This window comes from Takifugu rubripes, chromosome 3, assembly GCF_901000725.2.
Source record: "Takifugu rubripes chromosome 3, fTakRub1.2, whole genome shotgun sequence".
Classification (NCBI taxonomy): domain Eukaryota; kingdom Metazoa; phylum Chordata; class Actinopteri; order Tetraodontiformes; family Tetraodontidae; genus Takifugu; species Takifugu rubripes.
This window is the reverse complement of record NC_042287.1, coordinates 13313390-13333097: the sequence shown is the minus strand read 5'-3', so window position 1 is coordinate 13333097 and position 19708 is coordinate 13313390. Positions and strand designations below refer to the sequence as shown.

The 19708-nt window shown below is 50.5% G+C and overlaps 1 protein-coding gene across 3 annotated transcripts in view; it reads right to left on the bottom strand.

Moving 5' to 3' along the window:
- The window catches only part of LOC101062232 (IQ motif and SEC7 domain-containing protein 1), a 63788-nt gene extending 47162 nt beyond the window's left edge, over positions 1 to 16626 (bottom strand). For all 3 annotated transcript variants that reach the window (XM_011602563.2, XM_011602564.2, XM_011602568.2), the window contains exons 1-2: positions 16013 to 16626; positions 3148 to 3255 (exon numbers count right to left, since the gene is read on the bottom strand). In XM_011602563.2, the coding sequence (XP_011600865.1) occupies positions 3148 to 3255; positions 16013 to 16311 (407 nt within the window). In that variant the 5' untranslated portion in view covers positions 16312 to 16626. The remainder of the gene's footprint in view (positions 1 to 3147; positions 3256 to 16012) is intronic.
- Between the last annotated feature and the right edge of the window lie 3082 nt (positions 16627 to 19708).

The following is a 19708-nucleotide window of genomic DNA, read 5'->3' as shown; positions in this document are numbered from 1 at the left end:
CGAGACTAAAAGACAGAAACAGCGTCCCCTTTTTTGGCATTCCCTTTTAAGTTTCAGACAAGTCGCCCTCAGAGGAATTCAGATTCGTTTCCACTGCATCAAGCGTATATAGAGCAATTATCTCCCAGTAAGCTGCTGGTCTGTCTGTCTGATTGGCTGCTCCACTTCCATTCTCCCAACCTGACATGGAGACACTTCCAGCAACCTCGGGAGGACCAGGCGAGCTGGAGAAATTAAACGTCAGCGGCCACAAAAGAGGAGGATGTTGCCGAGCTTGAGCAGGTGGCCAGAGACAGAAGTGTGACGCTTCTCTGATGGTAATAATGCAGTTACAGCATTTTCAACACACCTATTTTAGCATTAATAGGAGATCAGAAGCTGATCCAGACAGAAATGGAAATAAGTACAGGCACTGAGGTACAGGAAGCTTCCAGTAGCGTTCCCGCTCAAACTTTGTGTAACTAGGTCCTGACTGGCTTTACTGGTGAAGAGTTACTCAATCACACGTGACCTCCTTCAGTGGAAAAGCACCGGGACACGCGTGTGAACGGGCCTTCAACCCAAGTTGTGGTTTCCATGGCTGCATTCGCATGCGACTTCCTCCTCTGGAGTCTGGACAGGAGCCAAGTCAGACTATTAAAGTGCTGCAGAAGAAGGAATATGTGTGGTGATCTGATAAAGGCTGGGGGGACGTTCCTCCAGGTTCAGGTGTCCCCCCCCTGCTGCTGGAGCAGTGGAGTGAAAGAGAAGCAGAGGTTCTTTTCCCTGTCCAGGGTGCTGAACACTCCAGTTTAGTCCCCCTTTTCAGCGGGATCCAGTTAAAAGTCAGCATTTATCCCCCTTTATCCTGTAATCTCTATTTAGCTATGTAGAATTAAAGCAGGCAGGTGACTCCTCGTCTAATGACGGACCTCAGTCAAGTTTCATATCAACCAGGAAAATCAGGAAAGATGGAAAAGTCTATCCGATGCCAACCCGGCTGACGTCTCATGTTTTAATATGCAAAACACCAGAGTTTATTACATTTTTGTCTTGTTTACTCTGTTTTCAGTAAGAACTCCTCTGTTTGCCCTCTTCAATACAACAAATCCCACATTCATAAAACCCCTTCGAGACCGGTTTCGCTCCGAGCATTCCAATGAGCTATTGCACGGTGGTGCCGCTGGAAAGAACGCAATCAGTCTGAATGGTTTGTGCGCTCATTGTGCTCGTAGAGCTCATTTATTCCACCCACCCACTGTTGATTATATTAGCGGTAAAACTGTCATAACCAGCAGCCCGACGACGGCGTCATTAGTTAACTGCATCGACTCCAAGGTGCGCGACCAGTCGAGGGGGGAAATAAGCCGTGGAACTTCGGGGCAGCTTCACTCGGGAAGCTGTAACGCTGATCAAATACTCTTGGAGAAAAAGACTCAGGTAATAAGAGAGAAGGCCAAAGGTAGGAAACAAGAGCAAACAAGAGGCGATGGGCGGGGGAGGGGAAGCAACATCAGCGGTGGCGACTGAAGTGAATCCCAGTGGAGCGGTTCTGTTATTCCAGTCAAGCAGCCGCTCCTCCGCCGATGAACGGTCGTCCCCCAGAGACGAGCGCGGCACCGGCGTCAGACGCGTCGAGCGTGGACGCCTCTGCGGACGACAACAGACGCTTCGACTCCAAAGGCGGCCCATTAATTCCTTTCTTTAACTCAGTTGAGGAAAGTCAGGGACCGCTGGAACTTTTTTACAAGACTGCAACATCCGACAGATGTCCGACATGTGTGTGTGGGTGTGTGTTTGTGTGTGTGGGTGTGTGTTTGTTTGTGCTCTTGTACACGCTATGTATTAAGTACTAAAACTACAAATCCGAAAACCTCTGAAAGGAAAGTGAGGACATTTGGGGATGGGAGGTCTTTTTGTCCGGTTCTTATGAGTTTAAAGGCCTGTTGGAGGGTTAAGACTCAGGGTTGGGGTTAAAGTGGGCTTTAGCTTAGGGCTGGGGGGGTAGTTAGGATGGTTAGGGTCTATGAAAGTCCTCACAGAAGCACAAGGATGTGTGTGTGTGCGTGTGTGTGTGTGTGTGCGTGTGGGTGTGTGTGTGTGAGAGAGACTGGGAACAAAGGTGGTCAGGCATGTATCCATCTCCATTTATGGGATTCGTGCAGCCAATCCCACTCTTCATCACCCAGATGCTAAATCCCACCAAGAATGTAAATGAACAAGAAACGGGGTGATGCAAGAGTGTGAAACAATATTCCACGAGGAAAATATCCGCCTTGTTTTTAAATTAAAACTATAAAGCCGCACTCTGAAACAAATCGGCGAAGTCCAAAGTGCCGAGCTCTGACGGGCTGATTTAGTGGTTGATTAACGCCGGAGCCAGATGAAAGAACGACGCCGCGATGGAGGGAGGAAAAAAAAAAAAAGGCCTCCGTCGCATCGTCCACGCTGCTCCCAGTCATGGCCTCCATAACCCTGTCTGATCGCTCTCAGCTGATCCTCAAAGTGACTTGCAAAACAATTTAGACCGACCCAATCAGGGACGGCGTGGCTGAGCAGCCGGAATTCGCGCTCCTGCAGCGTTCCCGGCGTCTAAAAACAACCCACAGATGTTCCTGTTCATCAGAAACTCCTGAAAAACTGCTCTTTATAAATAGCTTACGCTCCCATGATGCAGCGGGGTTTATTTTTGGCCTGCACAAGGATCCTAAAAGCGGGCTGTGGATGAGGAGCGCGTTGGTTTTTGATGATGGCTGCAGGAGGCCACTTTGAAACCGGCCCTTTGAAGCCACACAAGCCCGTCCCACCAACGGACCGCCGCGTCCTTTCCTCTGTCTTTTTTTTTTTTGTGTGCGTGTTGCTGAGAGGCTCTCTAAAGCTCCGAGCTCAGCACTGGCTAATGGCTGAGCAGCTCGCAAACTCGGGCTCACATTTAATTAAGGCTAATGGTCTCTTCCCACAGTGCATTACACCATAGCGCCAGTTCAGCGAACACATCTGGAAAACAAGGCCGCTGCGATGGAACGGCGGCATCATTAAGAGAGAAGCCACGATGGAGGCGAGCGCAGCAGAGGACACGTCAGGCTGTCGCAGCGGATTCGTCTAAAAGGCCGACTGACCTCTAAGGTTACAAGTCAGAGGAGAGCCTGCTGGAAATTCTTACTGTACCCCAAGGAAGACGACTTCCACGCACGCCTGGAGACGTCTCTTCTGTGGCCCGCTGACTCCAACCTGATGGGATTTCCATGGACTTCGACAGGCAGGGACACGTGTTTCCTGCAGGAGAACAACCGTTATTAGAATGGAACCCCAGACTGGAGGCTGTGGACCAGTGGTCTTCATCCCAGACCTACAAGACTCCAGCAGGGTTCCGGGCCTGCTGTCACCTGGTTGGTTGCTTCGTAAAAACTGAGTAGAACAGAAAACCCGGCTGGTCCTTGTAGGACCGGGGTGCTGACCCCTGCTGTAGACAGTCAGTCCAGGAAGATGTCATTTAGTCAAAAGGGTAAAGACTGGCAATTCAGGGACAAAGGAAATATCAATTTAACCCTTTAATCATCAGGCTTTGTGCTGGTGGATAACGAGTCTGCGATCTGCTTTATATCTGAACTCACTACTTGATATTCAAACCCAAACCGATGTTTTCCCTGCGGCTGCGACAGTAATATCATCACACTTTTCTAATCACATAACTGTAAAGAAAGTCTAATGTTGTTGTTATTAAATCATAGTCACAAAACAATCCGACTTTTTGGATCGGAGGAAATTAAGCCTGGCGCGGAGGCAGAATTAGCTTGTTCAGCGTACTGGAGCAGATCTGCTCTTACCTCTGTGCTTTTCCAGTGTGTGTATGTGTGAGTGTGTGTGTGTGTGTGTGTGTGTGTGGTGCATTTGTCAGGCTGTCAACCTGCAGTCAAACAGCAACGGTCCAGCAGCCTCCCCCAGGAGGAAAAGACCTCACAATCTGCACAGCCCTGCAGCACAAACGCAGCCGGTGGGAGAAGCTAAAGCTGCAACACCTTTGAGTAACGCTGTTGGTAATTGGCTGCTGCCGTTTTTCGGCGTGATCAATTATTCATTTCAAAAATGTTAATTTAACTGGGAACTTGGAAACTTCCTCTCTGTCTTCCATTAGCTATTCCGATTGTGCTGCGCTCAGACCTTCAGAATGACTGATGCGCAGACGCCAGCGACAGAAAGTCCTTTTGGTGGGGGTAAGAACACCCATCCTGCACTTCTGGTGAGGAGGAAACCTGCACGAGGTCAGAGATGAGAGGGTTTTTAGTCGGGGCAACAAGAGATGGCGACGGAGAAACGGTGAAGTGACCCCCCCACTGTCCACCCTCCTCCCTGACACGCCGGGCTGGCGTTCTTTAGTTTGGGCTCCTGTGCGAATCGTGTCCAGGCCGGTCTAGGATATATAAATAACCCGCCTCTAAAAATAGACATTTCAGTAAAAACTGTCCGTTCAGGCGTTTGTTGATTGTTGAGTGTTGATTGTTTGTTCCTGTTCAGAATAATGACGCCACCATCAAACACACAAAAACTGGCCCATGTTTTCCCCCCTAAATTAATTGGTCTACAGTTGTGGAACAACCGCAGCACAGATTTAACCAGAGCCCCATTCTGTCCATTGTCGTCTGTACAATAACAGGGGGGGATTTAGAATCACTGCCCCTCTTTCTGCACAACTCTGCAGAGACCGAGATGCCACAGTCCCCACAAAAGGCTTTGCACTCAGCTCGCAGCCGTCCGGCTTAACGCCTCCAACAATAACAGATGCCCCCCCCCCAAACATGTGAAATGGCCTCACTGTGTTGGAGCGCTCGATCAAAGCGGCTGCCATCCATCACAGCAAACAGGTGGGGGGTGGGGGTGGGGGGGCGAAGTCTGTGGCGTGAACGCCGCCCCTGCGTCATGAACGCGCCGCGAGCAAATGTGCACCGGGGAGCAGGGACGACTTTCGCCAGAGAACAATCCAATCAGAGGAGGGGTCACAGAGCGACTCCCTCACCCGGGTCCAAATCACATCAGCAGACTCATCCAGTCTGATTACTGAGCAGCGGAGCAATTAAACACGGCCTTGTTGCCATCCCGCTCTCATTAGCCACGGACGAGGTGACGATACTCCCCCCGCCGTTTCCCGGGGCCCTTCCCTCCACAGACGGGCGCTCAGACTTATATCAAAACGATGCGAAGCGCTCCTCCGGGATCGGGGCTTATTTATTTATGTGCCAAGTTCAGAGGCTTCTCCATTATTAATGATAATGAAAGCTAGCGAGCAATGTAAGGCCCAACGCTCCAAACAGCCGGCTCTGGCGCCGCGTTCTAACACGTGGGACATGTAAACGACGGCAAGGCCGCAGCGCGTTGACGCCGGGGTGTCGGAGGTGATCCTAAACAAGGACACCACCAAAGGAACGCTGCTTCCACAGGTGATTGCCTCCAGAATCCATCCCCTGTGTAAGGGCAGGTGACCCAGGGTCCGGCCCAAGGTTTCTGCCGTCTAAGCACTTTTCTCCCATCACAACTGGTCCACGAGCAGTTTTTCTCTCACAGTTGAAGCCAACTTTAACAGAACCGCCTTGAAACAGCAGGGAAATTTGGGGAAAATATCGGTTCCGAGCTCTCGGACCATAAATCTGGGTGTCACTTACATTATTAAATATGAAATATCACTGGATGGAACAGACCTTTCATACCACATAAGTGCACCATTCTAAAGCCACTTCCTCGACATTAACTAAGTAGTGATGGCGTTCAGCAGTTCAACAGCTCATAAAACTCGCCCAAGGCCACATCTTTTCTTTTTTCTTCATAATTAACCAGAAGCAGGTTATTATTTATGTATGTGGGACAAACTGCACTTATCTGGTTAATGTGAATATTTCTTGAATGCTGATGAATCTGTTCTCCGTTTTGCAAAGGGCTTTTCAATGGCAACAGCATGTTCCAGTAGGTCATGTAGATCACATATGAAACCAAACTACAGCTGTTCTCACGCGGTAAATGGAGGTTTGTTAGGGTTGTTTTAGGAGGATGCCAACAGGAAAATTACCCTTGTTATGTCTGAAATCATCTGGCTGCTTTCATTCCAGCCTCCCGCTCTGCATTTACAAAGTGGGCGAGTGGTTTTTTGGTTTGTTTTCTTTAGCAACCATTGTTAACGAAAGCATTACACGCAATTATGTTTTCAACATCAGAGTGGTATAAGTGGGAAATCTCAGCAAAGGGGAGCTCCGGAATATCAGGGAATATCGGGACAAAAGTCTCCAGAGTGAATAAACAGCACCGACTTTTTTACAAAGCTTGTTTGTCGTAGAAATCTGGATGATGAGGAGAACTCCTCTGAAAATAAATCAGTTGGGCTGTAATGGGAATAATTACACCTCCACCGCCTCCTAATAATGGTTTAATGGTCCTCTTAAGCAGTAACATTTGTCCTCATGTCTGTGCATGTTCTCATCAGTTTTGATTACATAAAATATAGACAGAACGGCATCTAACAGTTGGCTGTAACTGCATCCAACCGCAGATTTGACCCGCTTGTTATTAAATTTGCACTTTTTTTTAGCGTAACCTCACTTATAGAAGATCTGTATTCTTAGCCTGGCCGGAGCACGTCCACAGTGTGGACGAAAATGTCCGATACCGACCGCTAACAGCCCAGATGTGCTGCTTACAGTCAGAGGCCGTCGATGGCTGCAGGGTTATTGCTCTTTGCACGCACATTCCCCATATAAAATATCTAAATTTGTGATAAAATCTTTCCTAACACGGATTTCTTTCTTCCTTTGGTGCAGTCAGCTGACGCCACAGAGTCAACACATCAATTTATTACAGTGACGTTATAAAGAAAGACTCCAGAAGGTCAGGACCGCCTGGAAATTTTCACTGAAACATCCCGTTTAGCTTGTCTAGACACAGTCAGATCCTGCTACAGCAGCGGAAAACAGGATCCCAGAGCAAAGCTAAAGAGAGAAGCTGCAGATAAAGCTCCCGTTTGCCAGGTCCGTGACCTCGGACCACGCTTGACGTGAAATCTCATCACATGCGCGCTGTGGTGTCCACAAACACCAACAGCAGGGGCCACATCAGGCCAGCCCAAACCCTACACACCAAATCCTAGACACACAGTTAGCACAGCGTCCTCTCCGGAAAAGCCGAGTTCCTCCCATCGCAAGAATCCCAGTTCATTCCCATAAGTTAAAAAACGTCTGGAGACTTTGTGGAGCAGATAGAAACGAGGACACGATGGGGATGAAGGCAGTCAGAAACACCCCACTCCATCCAGCTTTTACTTCATAGCAGCCAAGTTTCCATAGCTCTCACTTTAATACCACTCCGATCCGATCGATGCGGCATAAGGAGGAATTCAGGACAGTGGACAGATTTATGATATCCGACAGCACCGCTGATCTGGTTGTGGTTTACGCGGGATCGTGAACGCACCACGCAGACTCATCAGGCCTCGCAAGTCCCGTTTAAAGCCAAGACGGTGTCTCTTTTTAAAATAAATACAAGTAGAAATATCGGCTCGTGTAACACCGCCCCCGTTAGGATCCACCTTCTACGATGAATAATGCATTTTTCCATTTGCACAATAAAAGCATCCTAATAAATGTGCCGCGGGGCTTTTTTTGGCACGGGCCCCTCATCTGCGGAGCGGCCGGTTATAACCGGCGTTGCATTATTTACAAGGACGGCCCACGTGAAGTTATTTGTTCAATCGGGCATCTGGCCGAGCGCGGCGACCTTCCTGCGCGGCAGGCAGCGGGGTCACGTATAAAGAGTCCATCACCGTCACCAAACTGCACCCTAAATTCCCTTTAATGGCTCCTCGCTCGGAGCTGAACCACAGCTAGTTCTGCCAGGACAGCGATTACAGCCACATGCATCACTTTTTACACCGGCCGCACGTCCTCACGTGTGCGCGGCCTAATGTGCTCAGCTTCTTCAGCCACGACAATTTAAGAGGCCATTTTAGATACGGGCTGCAATAAACGGCGCCGCAACGCCGCGGCCCGTTCCGTGAACCACGGCCCCAAAGTGGAATAAAAATAATATATGTCCATTATAGCTGGGAGGGGGACAAGGTGGGAGCGAGTGACTGCACCATCAGGGCCACTTCAGTTGTTGGAGGGGGGTTCCTGGGATCTCTTCATCAGTCGGCGCTGCTTTTATTTCTTTGATTAAAGCGACTCCAGCACATCCGCAAGAACGTGCGTAAAGGGACGACAGTGCGAGCGCCCTCGCCGAGCTCGTCACGTCTGCGTGAATTAGGTTAAGGTGAAAGCTGGAGCTGGGTCGATAGACGGCGATGTCGGGATGAGATCCACTCGCACCGACGCCGCAGTCGCAGCAATTACAGAGGCCATCGATTGTAGCGCCTGTAATACATCAGCCGGGAGAAATGAGCGGCCCGAAATGATCTCTCAGAGACGTGCTCGTGTGCAGCCGTGCGACTGTGGAAGCGCTCAGAAGTCCAAATCTAACGGGGCTGGAGGATTCTCACACTCTCTGACCTGGACTCAGGCTCAGATCAAACCTGGAGGAATGGGACCGAGCTGTTTCTGTGAGCTTGGACGGGATCAGGGGCTGTGGTAGTAATCATCCTTGGGTAAACGCCATCAGCGCTGCACAGCCTGGACCACTTCACTGGACGTGTACCACTGTGGGACGGCGCCGCGTCCACAAACAGCTGCGATAAAGCCGCAACGGAGAGGAGGCGTTTCTCCACTTTATCCAAGCCAGGAATAAATCCCAGATTTTTCCACAGCATCTCCCAGGCTTACGAAGAGGGATATGTGAACGGAGACTTTTAAATAATGCACGAGACGCCAAATCCCACGGGCGGACCTCTGCACACACACACACACACACACACACACACACACACAGTGGTTTCTCCCATGGCGTTCTGAAGAGAAGCAATATCTCCAGTGGGAGGATAGAAAACAGAAATCCAGACCCAGTTTTAAAACGCCGTCGCCGAGCGTGTCAGCGCCACTCGTGTGTTCCTGAGGCCTGCTTCAACAAGGAAAACCTATTTCCTGTTGTGAGGGGGGAAAACAGGCAGAGGGCACCGCAGGAAAAGTGCTGACTCAGCGTTTAGCCTTTCTGCAACTGTCAGTGCAACCGGACTCGGCTGCAGCGTCCCGCCAGTCTGCCCGCTCAATGACGTCTCCCCTCCCTCCACACAGGCTCAGAACATCCGACCACGCGGCTACACGGCCTCACCACACAGCTGTGCCTGTTCCCTAACGGTTTTTATCCCACAATAGGAGCACAGGAGCGCTCGGAATCAAGACCGAGTTGTTTTCTCCCTTCAAGCTGTTGAACTTTCCGGGCCCCTGCAAGGAGAGACGGACCCGAGCACAATTAAAGACGTGTTAACGTTCCTTTATGAAATATCCAGCAGGGTGGAGGCTTAAAGAAGTGGCTTTACATCACATTAATGTGATTGTTATAGCAGAGGAAACATCTGACGCTCAAGCAATAAACGAAAGGGCTGTTTGCAAAAGAGCGTCTCAGGTAATGAGATCACGTCCAAACGTGTGATTGAGGGCTTTAATGTGCGCTCAATTAGGCCCCTCTCACTATTTTTGGATGGTTTGTGACTTTTTTAGCAGTAAAAAAATGAGTAAGAACATAAATATTAGATCTCTGCCGCTGTAGAAAGTACAAAATGTTCCATTTTTATGAGAGTCTTCAACAAACTGTGGAGAAATGAAGGGATTTAGAATAAAATGGCTCCGATTTTGGATTTAAAGATGCTCAACGGCGCTACAGCCAGAGGACACTCTCCAAAGCGCTGTGCATTTTTAGACGAGACGACCCGTTTTCTACCACCACCGATAAGAGCAACGAAGCACGAAGAAAAAACATCGTAAGAGTCGTAAGACTTGATGATTCTGAGCGTCCTGGATTCCATAGTTTCTTCATCGGAGTCTTCGTCTCTCCGTTCCAGAACCGGGTCGTATTTTTCTTTTGAATTCCAGACAAACGGTTGGTTTTCCCGACTACGCAGCGTCTGCGACGGCCAACCGGCGGCTGCGGATAAACAACCGAACCGACAACCATCGCCGACCTGGGATGGAAAAGTGTCACGTCTGCGGCGCGGCCGAATTTACCGCCATTTACGCGAACACACAAAAGCGCTTCTCGCCAGTTCGCCCCTCTCGCCTCCGCTAACGGCAGTGTCGACAGATGATCAACGACCCCGGCGCCTCTTCGGCCGCGGCAGCTCATTCGCACGCCGACAGGTGCCTCGGAGGCCCACGGCGGAGCAGGACGTGAGCTATTTTATAGTTATTGTACTTTAAGGGAGTCATTTTTCTCAGGAGAAACACAGCAGCCTGTCTTTGATGCATGAGCGGAGCTTTACTTTCTTTGCACTTCCCCATTTTACTGCTTTTTTCCCTCAGTTGGGCGCATAAATGAAGAGCGTTCATCATGTGGCGCCGCTCCTTTATATTCCACACACTTGTGAGGTTCATACCAGCGCGATCTAAACGATCTGTATTAATTAGCCGCCAATTACAGGCAGAAACGTGTCCGACTGAGCCGCAGAGTTAATGAGTCGGTCCGGTTCTCTGCAGTGGTTTCGCTGTCATCGTGGCATGTGGCATCTGTGAGGAGTCACTGGTGTGTGACCCTCGGTGGCATTAAGGAAGGGCGGGTCTCTCACACACACACACACACACACACACACACACACAATTATGAAAAGTGTGCCTACAGTCGCCCGGCTTCTTTCATCTCTCATCAGCACATCTGACATCGCTCTAATTGTCAATGTATTATTTTGACAAAGAGCACAAAAGGCGCCGGTGGAGGAACCGGACCTTGATTGATGTTCCGGCACCATCTCTCATCCGTATTGCTGTCAGGCCGGGGAACGCTGCCCTCGCTGATGAGCTTTAGAAGACATCCACTGTGTCCCGGCTGCATTTATGTCCCGCATGCAGAAGTATTTGGACTATAAACAGACGTCCTGAAGGTGCCCTCACGGGGAACCACGGCACCGGCTCCGACCGGATGGTTGGGTTGGCAGTGATGAATGCAACATTAGCCGGGAATTAAAATTTCCCTTTCAATCGAGACCGTGTCAAACGTGATCTACGGCGTACGATAAAACCCATCACAGTGAAAGAGGACAGGAGCGGACATGTCCCGTCCCATTGTCACAGAAACCCGAGCCAGCTCTTCAGATCTGGTCCAAAATCTAACATCAATATCAGACAAGCGCAGCGCTAATCATCCCGCTGTGTACGACGCAGGCTTGGAGCTTCCGCACCGCATTTATCCGCGACAGCAACGACCTTTGACCTGAGCTGTGATGTCAAATATCATGCGAATGGACTGAAAAGCACTGAAAATGAGCTCTTCCAGTAGATGCTGCAGTATAGAGTTGCCCCCGACACACACACACACACACACACACACACTCACACACACACACACACACACACTTCCTGTACTGTTCCCCACAGGTGCTTTGCTTCAGATTGCATCATTGTGCTGCATCAGCTGATCAGGTTATGGAGTCAGGTTATGGGTCCGGGTCTAAGGGAATAAACGGTGAACCGGTGAACGGCCTGCTTGCTTTGCAGCTGCCAACATCTCTGCTAGTCTGACATTAAGAGTACAGATATTTTTTTAGAGCTCTGACTCTGGCTTCCCGTTTTAGTTCCTTTTTCTTTGCTAGAGCGAACGGGGGGGGTGGGACCACAGATGATGAACTAAAACTTTATTGTTCCTGTTCGTTCTCCTCACAATGGAACTCGTGAACACCGTAAAGAAACAAGTCGTGCGTGAGTTCTGCCACATTTCCCAGCACCTGACAGCAATTTATTTTACGGTGAAATCTAAATCTCGGATGAGCTCAGATGAAAAGCCGGGCTGGTACTGGGCGGTGTCACATGACCCCCTCCCTGGGCGCGGCCTTTACCAGCTCTGCCCTCACACAGAGCGGACGGTGCTCATTAAAGAGGCCATTATCCTTTCTTGTGGGAACGCCATACACATCAAAGGGAGAAGCCAACCTTTGCTCCGACCTTGGAGGCCTCGACGAGGTTACCAGAGGTCGGCGCCTCCTGACCCCCCCCCCCCCCCCCCCCCCCCCCCCTCCCGCTCTAATGCAGCACGACTGAGGGGTGACGGTCCAATATGGGTGACGCACGCCGGGAGCTGCTTTTGGACTAGAAGTGTGTTTGATTTACAGATGGATCTGAGAGCAAATCAACAGCCAGCAGAGGTCTTTCATCAGGAGTTTTGCTGGAGCGATGGCGGCGGCGTGCTTGTAAATTTGGCCGGGCTCGTCGATCGTTCGACAGATAGCTGGGTAAATGAGCGAGCCGCGAGAATTTACACAAAGTACGTCTCTATTATTTTAGTATTTCCCACCGAGAGGTGTAAAAACAACAAGCTGAGGCTCCGCCACTGGCTTAGGGAGGGACTATTTATGAACATGCCAATCTGCAGGGTACAGGTTCCATTCAGAGGGTTTAGTGAGGGGAGGGAAGGAGAGAAACAAACTGCTGAACCAAGACAAGAATATTAGCTACTAAATCCTAAAGTTGATACATGAGATGGCCAGAATATTATGGATTACAGGCCAGTTTTAGCTTCTGCAGATGCTAAGTTCAATAAATATCTCGGCAGGCCGCAAACTACTAGCATGACCGTTAGACGTTGCTGTTTGAACGCTGGGGGGGGTAAAAAAAAAACCCACCAGTAACCAGAGGAGGTGGGCTGTTTGACATCACAGTGGTTCATGGTGAAAAGAACCGGGACATTCTGGTGCTGTGCTGCTTTTCCATGGCTGAACCATTTTAAGTTATTGGGTTATCAGCAATAAACAGCCGGAAGCTTAGAAATTGATGGGGGGTGGGGGGGCGTAGAAGGCCTACACAGTTTCAGCATCTCCACCACTTACCTCCAAAACGCACTCCTACTGGTTATCAAGCCCAACTGGCATGCCGGATCAAACCAACAAACCCAGTTCTTCCCGTTTGCCCCCGTCCGTGCATTCGTGCACGCCCAGCCTCGCAGCAAAACAAAGCATTCGACACGTTTGCAGCAACAATTCAACGGTCGGTGAGTTTGTATGAGCGAACCACTCAGCTGAAGTTGCCCTGGGGTGATGATCCAATAAATGTAAAGAAAACGTAAAAGGAATAAATGTAAAGAAAATGTAAAGGAATAAATGTAAAGAAAATGTAAAGGAATAAATGAGGGTCGGTATTATCCAGACGCTACAACGCTAAATGGAGGCTAGCAGGTGGATCAGCAAGGGTAATAGACCTGAAACGGAGGCGCTCACAAACACCGTGACACCACCTGAGGGCTGGTGGAGATCACAGCAGATCCACGCTGACATTTATCTGTCATTGTTATTCCAAACCCAACTTTTCTTTTCCCTCCTCCCCACTTCTTCTGATCCGACACTCCAAATAGCGCCGTTGGCAGAGCGAACCATGCGCGACGAAAACGACGCCTTGGACAAATGTGCGCTCCTGTGGTACCTGTCACTCCACCCTCACCTGTCATTTTACCACCGTGGGGGGGGGTGGGGGGGGGGGCAAGGGTGGCGCTAAAAACAAACACCATTAGGAGGGAAAAACTGCAGAGCGTCAGCGTATCGGGAAGACTCAGCGGGAGGAACGGCTGACGATGCAGCACCTCAGAATCCATAAACACAAACAATATCTGCGTGACGTCAAACACGTTTGTTTCCATTTCCATGACCTGTGCAGCGGTCATTTATCCTGAGAACCCGAGCAGCTGCGCTACCCAGGCGCCTCCTCTCTGGACTTTACAGTAAAATGTGTTGACGTGGCACCACGGGTCCAACTATCAGCCATGCATCATGTTTCCTGCTCTCTGCATTTTGCTCCTAACAGCAGGTGTGTGTGTGTGTGTGTGTGGGGGGGGGGGGGTTCCATTTAGCAAAGATAGCGGCGAACAAGTGTGTGGATCATCCAGGAGAATCACATTTTTTCCCTCCCTTCATGCAGCACGGGCGCCGCTCCGATCTACAATGTTTACGAGTGGTAAACGCTGTTATGGAGGGAGGGAGCGAACTGGCTGATTAAAAAAGATCCGTGGGGGGGGGGGGGGGGGGGGGGGGGGGGTAGCAGCCTGCCGCTGTAACTAATGCCTGGATTTTTTTCCCCCGGCGGCGCCATGACCCGATAGTAAATTTGCAGCATATTACTGTGGAGGGCGAGGACCAGCATTTTGGGTCATGAAATTTAACTTACAAAATTTAAAACCTGCAAAAGAGGGATTAACTGAACTCGGCCCAGCTCCACTGTTGTCCCCCAGTAGGGAGTCCTGGGTTCAGCCATGCTAAGCTAAAGGCAGCAGATTTAGCAGGCAGACATCTGCAAAAAACAAGAAACGACCCCAGTCCACAAAACCCTGAACAATTCATTAACTTTTAGGTTTCGTGCATCATCTAAAGGGACACAAAGCTTTTTCCATTCGGCCTCATCAGCTTCCCTAAATCATCACTCGGTTCCTGATTACAGCAACACTGCAGGGGAAGTGCAAAACTAGACTGAGCTGTGGGATCGCAGGTCTGGTACCAGTCCCCTCTGGATGGTTTTTGCACGCTGGTGGACTTTCAAAATAAAAGTGTCTTCAAGATTTGGTGGCAATAGTGTCCGGGTGGAAAAACGATCGTATCATAAAGTGTTCAAACTACAATCTAAATAGCTGAGGTTCGTTCTGAGTATTCAAGTCCTGAGAGTTTAAAGATTATCTTCAGCCACGTGGCAGCCGCTCCGTCCTCCCCCTGGAAATATGCAGCCAAAGTGAGATTAAGACCCCTAAATAGGCAAATGCCTGGAGCAAAATCATGTGTAAAACTATGAATCTGCTGAGCTGCTCTGGCCCTCTGTTGCCGATGTGTCCCTGACCTTGGCAAATATATAAAAATGGATGGCTGAACAGTTAAATTTCCAAGTATACGCCGAGGCGAATCCAATTTTTCTGTTCTGAAATGACCTTTTGCAGAATGGGTCCTGATCGAGACCGGTGAATTCTCTGAATTGCTTAAATGCCATTTTCAATGCTGCATCGTGCCCAGATCGCATCGTGCATTATTAACATCTGTCATAATCCATCAGGTTCTCCCCTCGCTCCGTCCCGGTCAACCACGCCTGGACCGACTGAGCGTTCAACCAGCAACCCCGCGTAAAAATCGATTCTCCAACATAAACCAGACACGGTCCCAGATCGTACGTGTGAATATACCCTAATGCCATACGTCACAGCCCATTCACGCTAGCTGGGAGTCATGTGTATTGATTTGCTGCCACTGATCCTCATCAGGCGCACAAAGGTCAAGCGTGATTAAGGCGAGTTCACGTCTTCTGGAGAAAAAGGCGTCAACAACATGGAACAGCGGCAGGGTTTGTTACCCTCACCGTGTCCGACCAGCACGGTCTCTTACCAGCCTCTCCTGAGTTAGCGCTCCGCCACCTCCCCCCCACCTGCCCGGGGCCGAAGCAGCGCCTGCAGATACAGCCGGCCCTAAAATATAACTGCCTGACGGTTCCATTGCGAGTACTCGCCGCCCTCCGAGGGGGCTCCCGTTATTACGTTCCATAGATCATGGATTAATGTGCCTTTCCGAGCTCAGGAAAGCCTCCTTTAAGCCTGGGGAGGGTTACAGCACTGGGATAGTTGGAATAAGCACGAAAATGCAAACATCTACAGTTTAGGTGCCTTTATGGAGGCATACAACCATCAACACGCCTAACGCGACGTGTTTAGTCTCAAAAAACCAAATAAATGGAGCTGATGTGAGACAACATGTCCGTCCTTCATCACTCCACCATGTTGGGCAGCGACACTGGTAATTATCTGGGAAAACCTCTGCTCATTTTAGCTTCCATCAGCCAATGTGGTGGTGGTGGGGGGGGGGGGTGGTGGTGGTGCTGGACATAAATTTTGCATCACAGTGAAACTTCAACCACTTTAAAGATGAAGGAACTCTCAGAGATCAGTGATGATGTCTTACTTCTCCTGTGTGAGGTGCTCTTTGATGGCCCCCAGGGTGACCAGGCTGCTGGTGCCCTGCAGCAGCCTGCAGGTCGCCAGGTGCCGCTGGTACCGCTCCTGCAGACAGGCGTTCTCGGTGCACAAGTCGGACACTTGCTGCTCCAGCTCCTCTATCCGCCCCCTCTGCCTCTCCAGCAACTCCTGCTGGGTGTCGATGATCCTGTTCAGCTCCTTCAGATAGTCCGCAGCCCGCGTCGGGTTCTCGCTCGGGTTCTCCATTCCGCTCCTGTAGTTGTTCCTGTTGTAACGCAGAAGCATCCGGAGGTGGCTCCGCGGCGTCCAGGCGGCGTTTAAGCGCCACAAATCAGCTGGATGCGCCTTTTCCGCCTCGCCATTGTTTAAATCGATGCGGGTGATCAATCAAAATCCCAAATCCGCCTTCCAGCCTTTCCAAGTCCCACCGCAGAAAAAGCAGAGCTCCTAATTAGGCGCCGATGCGAATGTCAGCACGCGTCAAACGATCAATCACGCACGCGAAGACGCGCCACGCCGAGCGGATCGCGCTGGGATCGCTCCGAGTGGCGGCGCGCTGTGACAGTCTCTGCACGCTTGCCTCCATGCTGCTCCCGTGACTTTTCGTAAACAGACGCTGGCTGTCGGGTGGGCGGGGCCACGAAGTTTTATGAACCCGCGGGTCGCGGCGCGCGTGCGGAGCTGGCGGCTCCGCGGCTGCTGGAGGCTCGGATGCGACTTTGGCGCGCGTCTCTGCACAGTTCAGGTGACTCCTTCCGCCGCTGTGCCAACATCGCACGTTTCGATTACTTTGCTGCTGTACTGTGGCGTGTGTGCGTGCGCGCCTGTGAGAGAGAGTGCGTGCGCGTACAGATTGGTGCTGCAGAGTGCGTTTCCTGCTGCGACTGGATTGTCATTTTCACCAGCAGGCTGCACCCCCCTCTAGTGAGAGATGCTGTCGGAGGGCCCTGGCAGGGGGATTTGAGAAAACACATCTGTGCGTGTGCGGGTGTGTGTGTGTGTCTCCTCATGTATGCGCCCCTGGTGCAGGAGTGTTTCATGAAGTCAGTGTCAAGGTTGGATTAGATTCTGCTCCTTTTCATTGATGTAGAATAAGACTGACAGGAAGTGGAATTACTCATGGGTGACGGCAAACATCTTGCAGCCCCCCCCCCCACCCCCCCATGATGGCATTCATGCCAATCCAAAGAGCAAAAGTGCCTCTTTGGTCTAATCACACTGTATTGGATTTTACTTCTTTGGCACCAAAAAGCAGAGCGAAATGTCCCGTTCGACGGTTCTGCTCGCTACTGAAGCGCGGCCAACGGAGCGGATCCCTCCTGTCTGACCCAGGATCAGCAGCACTGGATCACTGGGCTCAGTGGCTTTACAGTGGGAGGACGGGTGACGCGTCTGCGACCTTTTCAGTGTCCTCAGCTCTGATATAGACCTCTCATTTTATGCATCTCATCAGAAGCATCAGAGATATCGGTTGCAAATATGAGTTCAACAGTTGCACATCAGTTCATGTTAGAAAATGTCAGGAGAGTATTCGGAAAGTGTTTGGGAGACATTATTTGCTCAGGAACTTGACAAAGTGAACATCTCTCTTACAGTAACACTTCTTTTCTCCTCTTTTCTTTTAGTTTTTGGATGTTCTGGGACGCCGTGAGAACAGAGGCTGGATGTTGTGTTGATGAAATCAGGACTGGAAGTTTGTGGCTCAGCACCCGAAGGCAACACCCAGACTGATGAAACCCGTTTAATGTGGAGGCCGAGCTGCAGCGGGAGGGGGGGTTCAGGACACCGACTGCAGATGGAGGGTTTTATTTTTCCAGGGAGTCTCCCATAATCCAGGCTGAGAGGGCCCTGACACGCCAATCGGAGTGATGTACTGCTCACGGCGCGTCGCCGCCGCCGAACGCCATGTTTAATTCAACGCGTACCAAACTTGGACCCTCCATCAGCAAAAGAGTCTCACTCAGACGTTCAGTATCCACAAACTCTTGTGCTTTGTGTTTGTAAGAAAAGAACAAACCCCCGCAAACATCAAAAAATCTTTGACTCTGCATTCCCATATCGTCCAATTACACTAAAATAGAGCAGAAAAAAAAAAGAAAACCTCAGTGTGAGCGCTGCCAACTCTGATCTGAAGTTTATTCTTTGGCCTAATACCCAGAGAAACACATCACATTTCAGCAAAACCATCCATTAGCTTTTGAGTCACGTCCAGGCTTGAATACCGATCCAGGATCTACATCTGGATCTCGACCAAAGGTGCAAAGTGGAGACGTCGGGCTGATTTTAGTCATATTTAGACTTCCCCCGACTCATTTGTCTTTGCTGGTAGTTACAATGATTTGATTGTTGATTCCTGTTCTGTGGAGTTTGCCCCGTCTCCTCTGCTCTCGGGCTCCCTCCGCTCTTCCTTTGGCCGCCCGGTCCCATCACCCAGCACCAGCCAAAGATTTATTTTCCGAAGCCGCTCGGTGGGGCCAAGTTGCTCTTATAAAACGGTTGCTGGATACGCTGAAAGAAGGGCCCAAATCATTTAATCAGAGGACGCCAAGAAGCTTCGCTGGGCCCCCGAGCACTTCAAATCTGAGTGCAGTCAGGATTGATGTGAGCTGCCTCCCGCACAAGAGCAACGTTGTAGATGGTAAATATGCTCTTCTAACAGTCATAAGAGGCACAATTAAAGTCACAAATACCGGCTCTGTACGAGCTGTATGGATTTTCTTACGGAGCAGCTGTGACGGAAATGTTCTCTTCATCCAGTTCTTTATCAAATCAAAGCAGCAGCAACACGGCTGGAGCTTTATTGGGTTTGCAGTGACATTAATGGTGTTTTTATATGAATTTAGGAGCAGAAACCCGATGGCTTCTCCTTTTCATTCCGCCGTTTCTCTTCCCGATCAACCACTCAGGCAACAAGGAAAGTGCTACCAGTGCTGCTGCATCCAGCCCGACAGATGAGGCTCTCCATCTCAACCCATCCAGGTTTCGCCCCACGTGCAACCAGCAGCTTTAACAATTCCTATGCAGGTTTTGCTCACTCCCCCCCCCCCTCCATTGATCCCCTCCTCTGACAGCGCACTAACCCATCCGCTTTCCCTTCACCCTGGACGCCTCCACGCAGGCCTGCTGCTCACGGGGCTGACAGGACGGGGCTTGTGCGGCTCCCGCGCGTTAATGGAGAGAATAAATTGAGTGTCGTTTCAGCTTAACATGGCCGACTGCCTTAATGAGCTGTGGATACACCGTTAAACCCACACGCTGCCACCATGCGATGAGCCATTGAAAAAAAACAGGTAATTTCCACCTTTGAGTCGCATCACATTTAAACTGAAGTCGACACACAGCTGCCGGGCTGGATGGCCGATCAATCGCCTCCCCCCCCAACGCAAAATGGAGATAAGAGTTTTTCTGAGCATCTCAGAAATGCACCGAGGGCCCTGCTGTGGTCACGCCCACCGCGCAGAAATCCATCCATCTTCTTCCACTTTATCCCCCACAGGGGTCACGGGGTCATGCAGCAGAACAATGCAGCGCTGATCTGTGATTGCATCGCAGCGGTGAAGAACGGGGGAGGGGGGGAGGGATCATCTTCGGCTGCATGACAAGTAATTCTACGGTTGCCATTCCAGCCCGGCGACCTCCTCAGTTGTGTTGCCGGAGTGTGGCGGGCCTACAAATTAGCCTT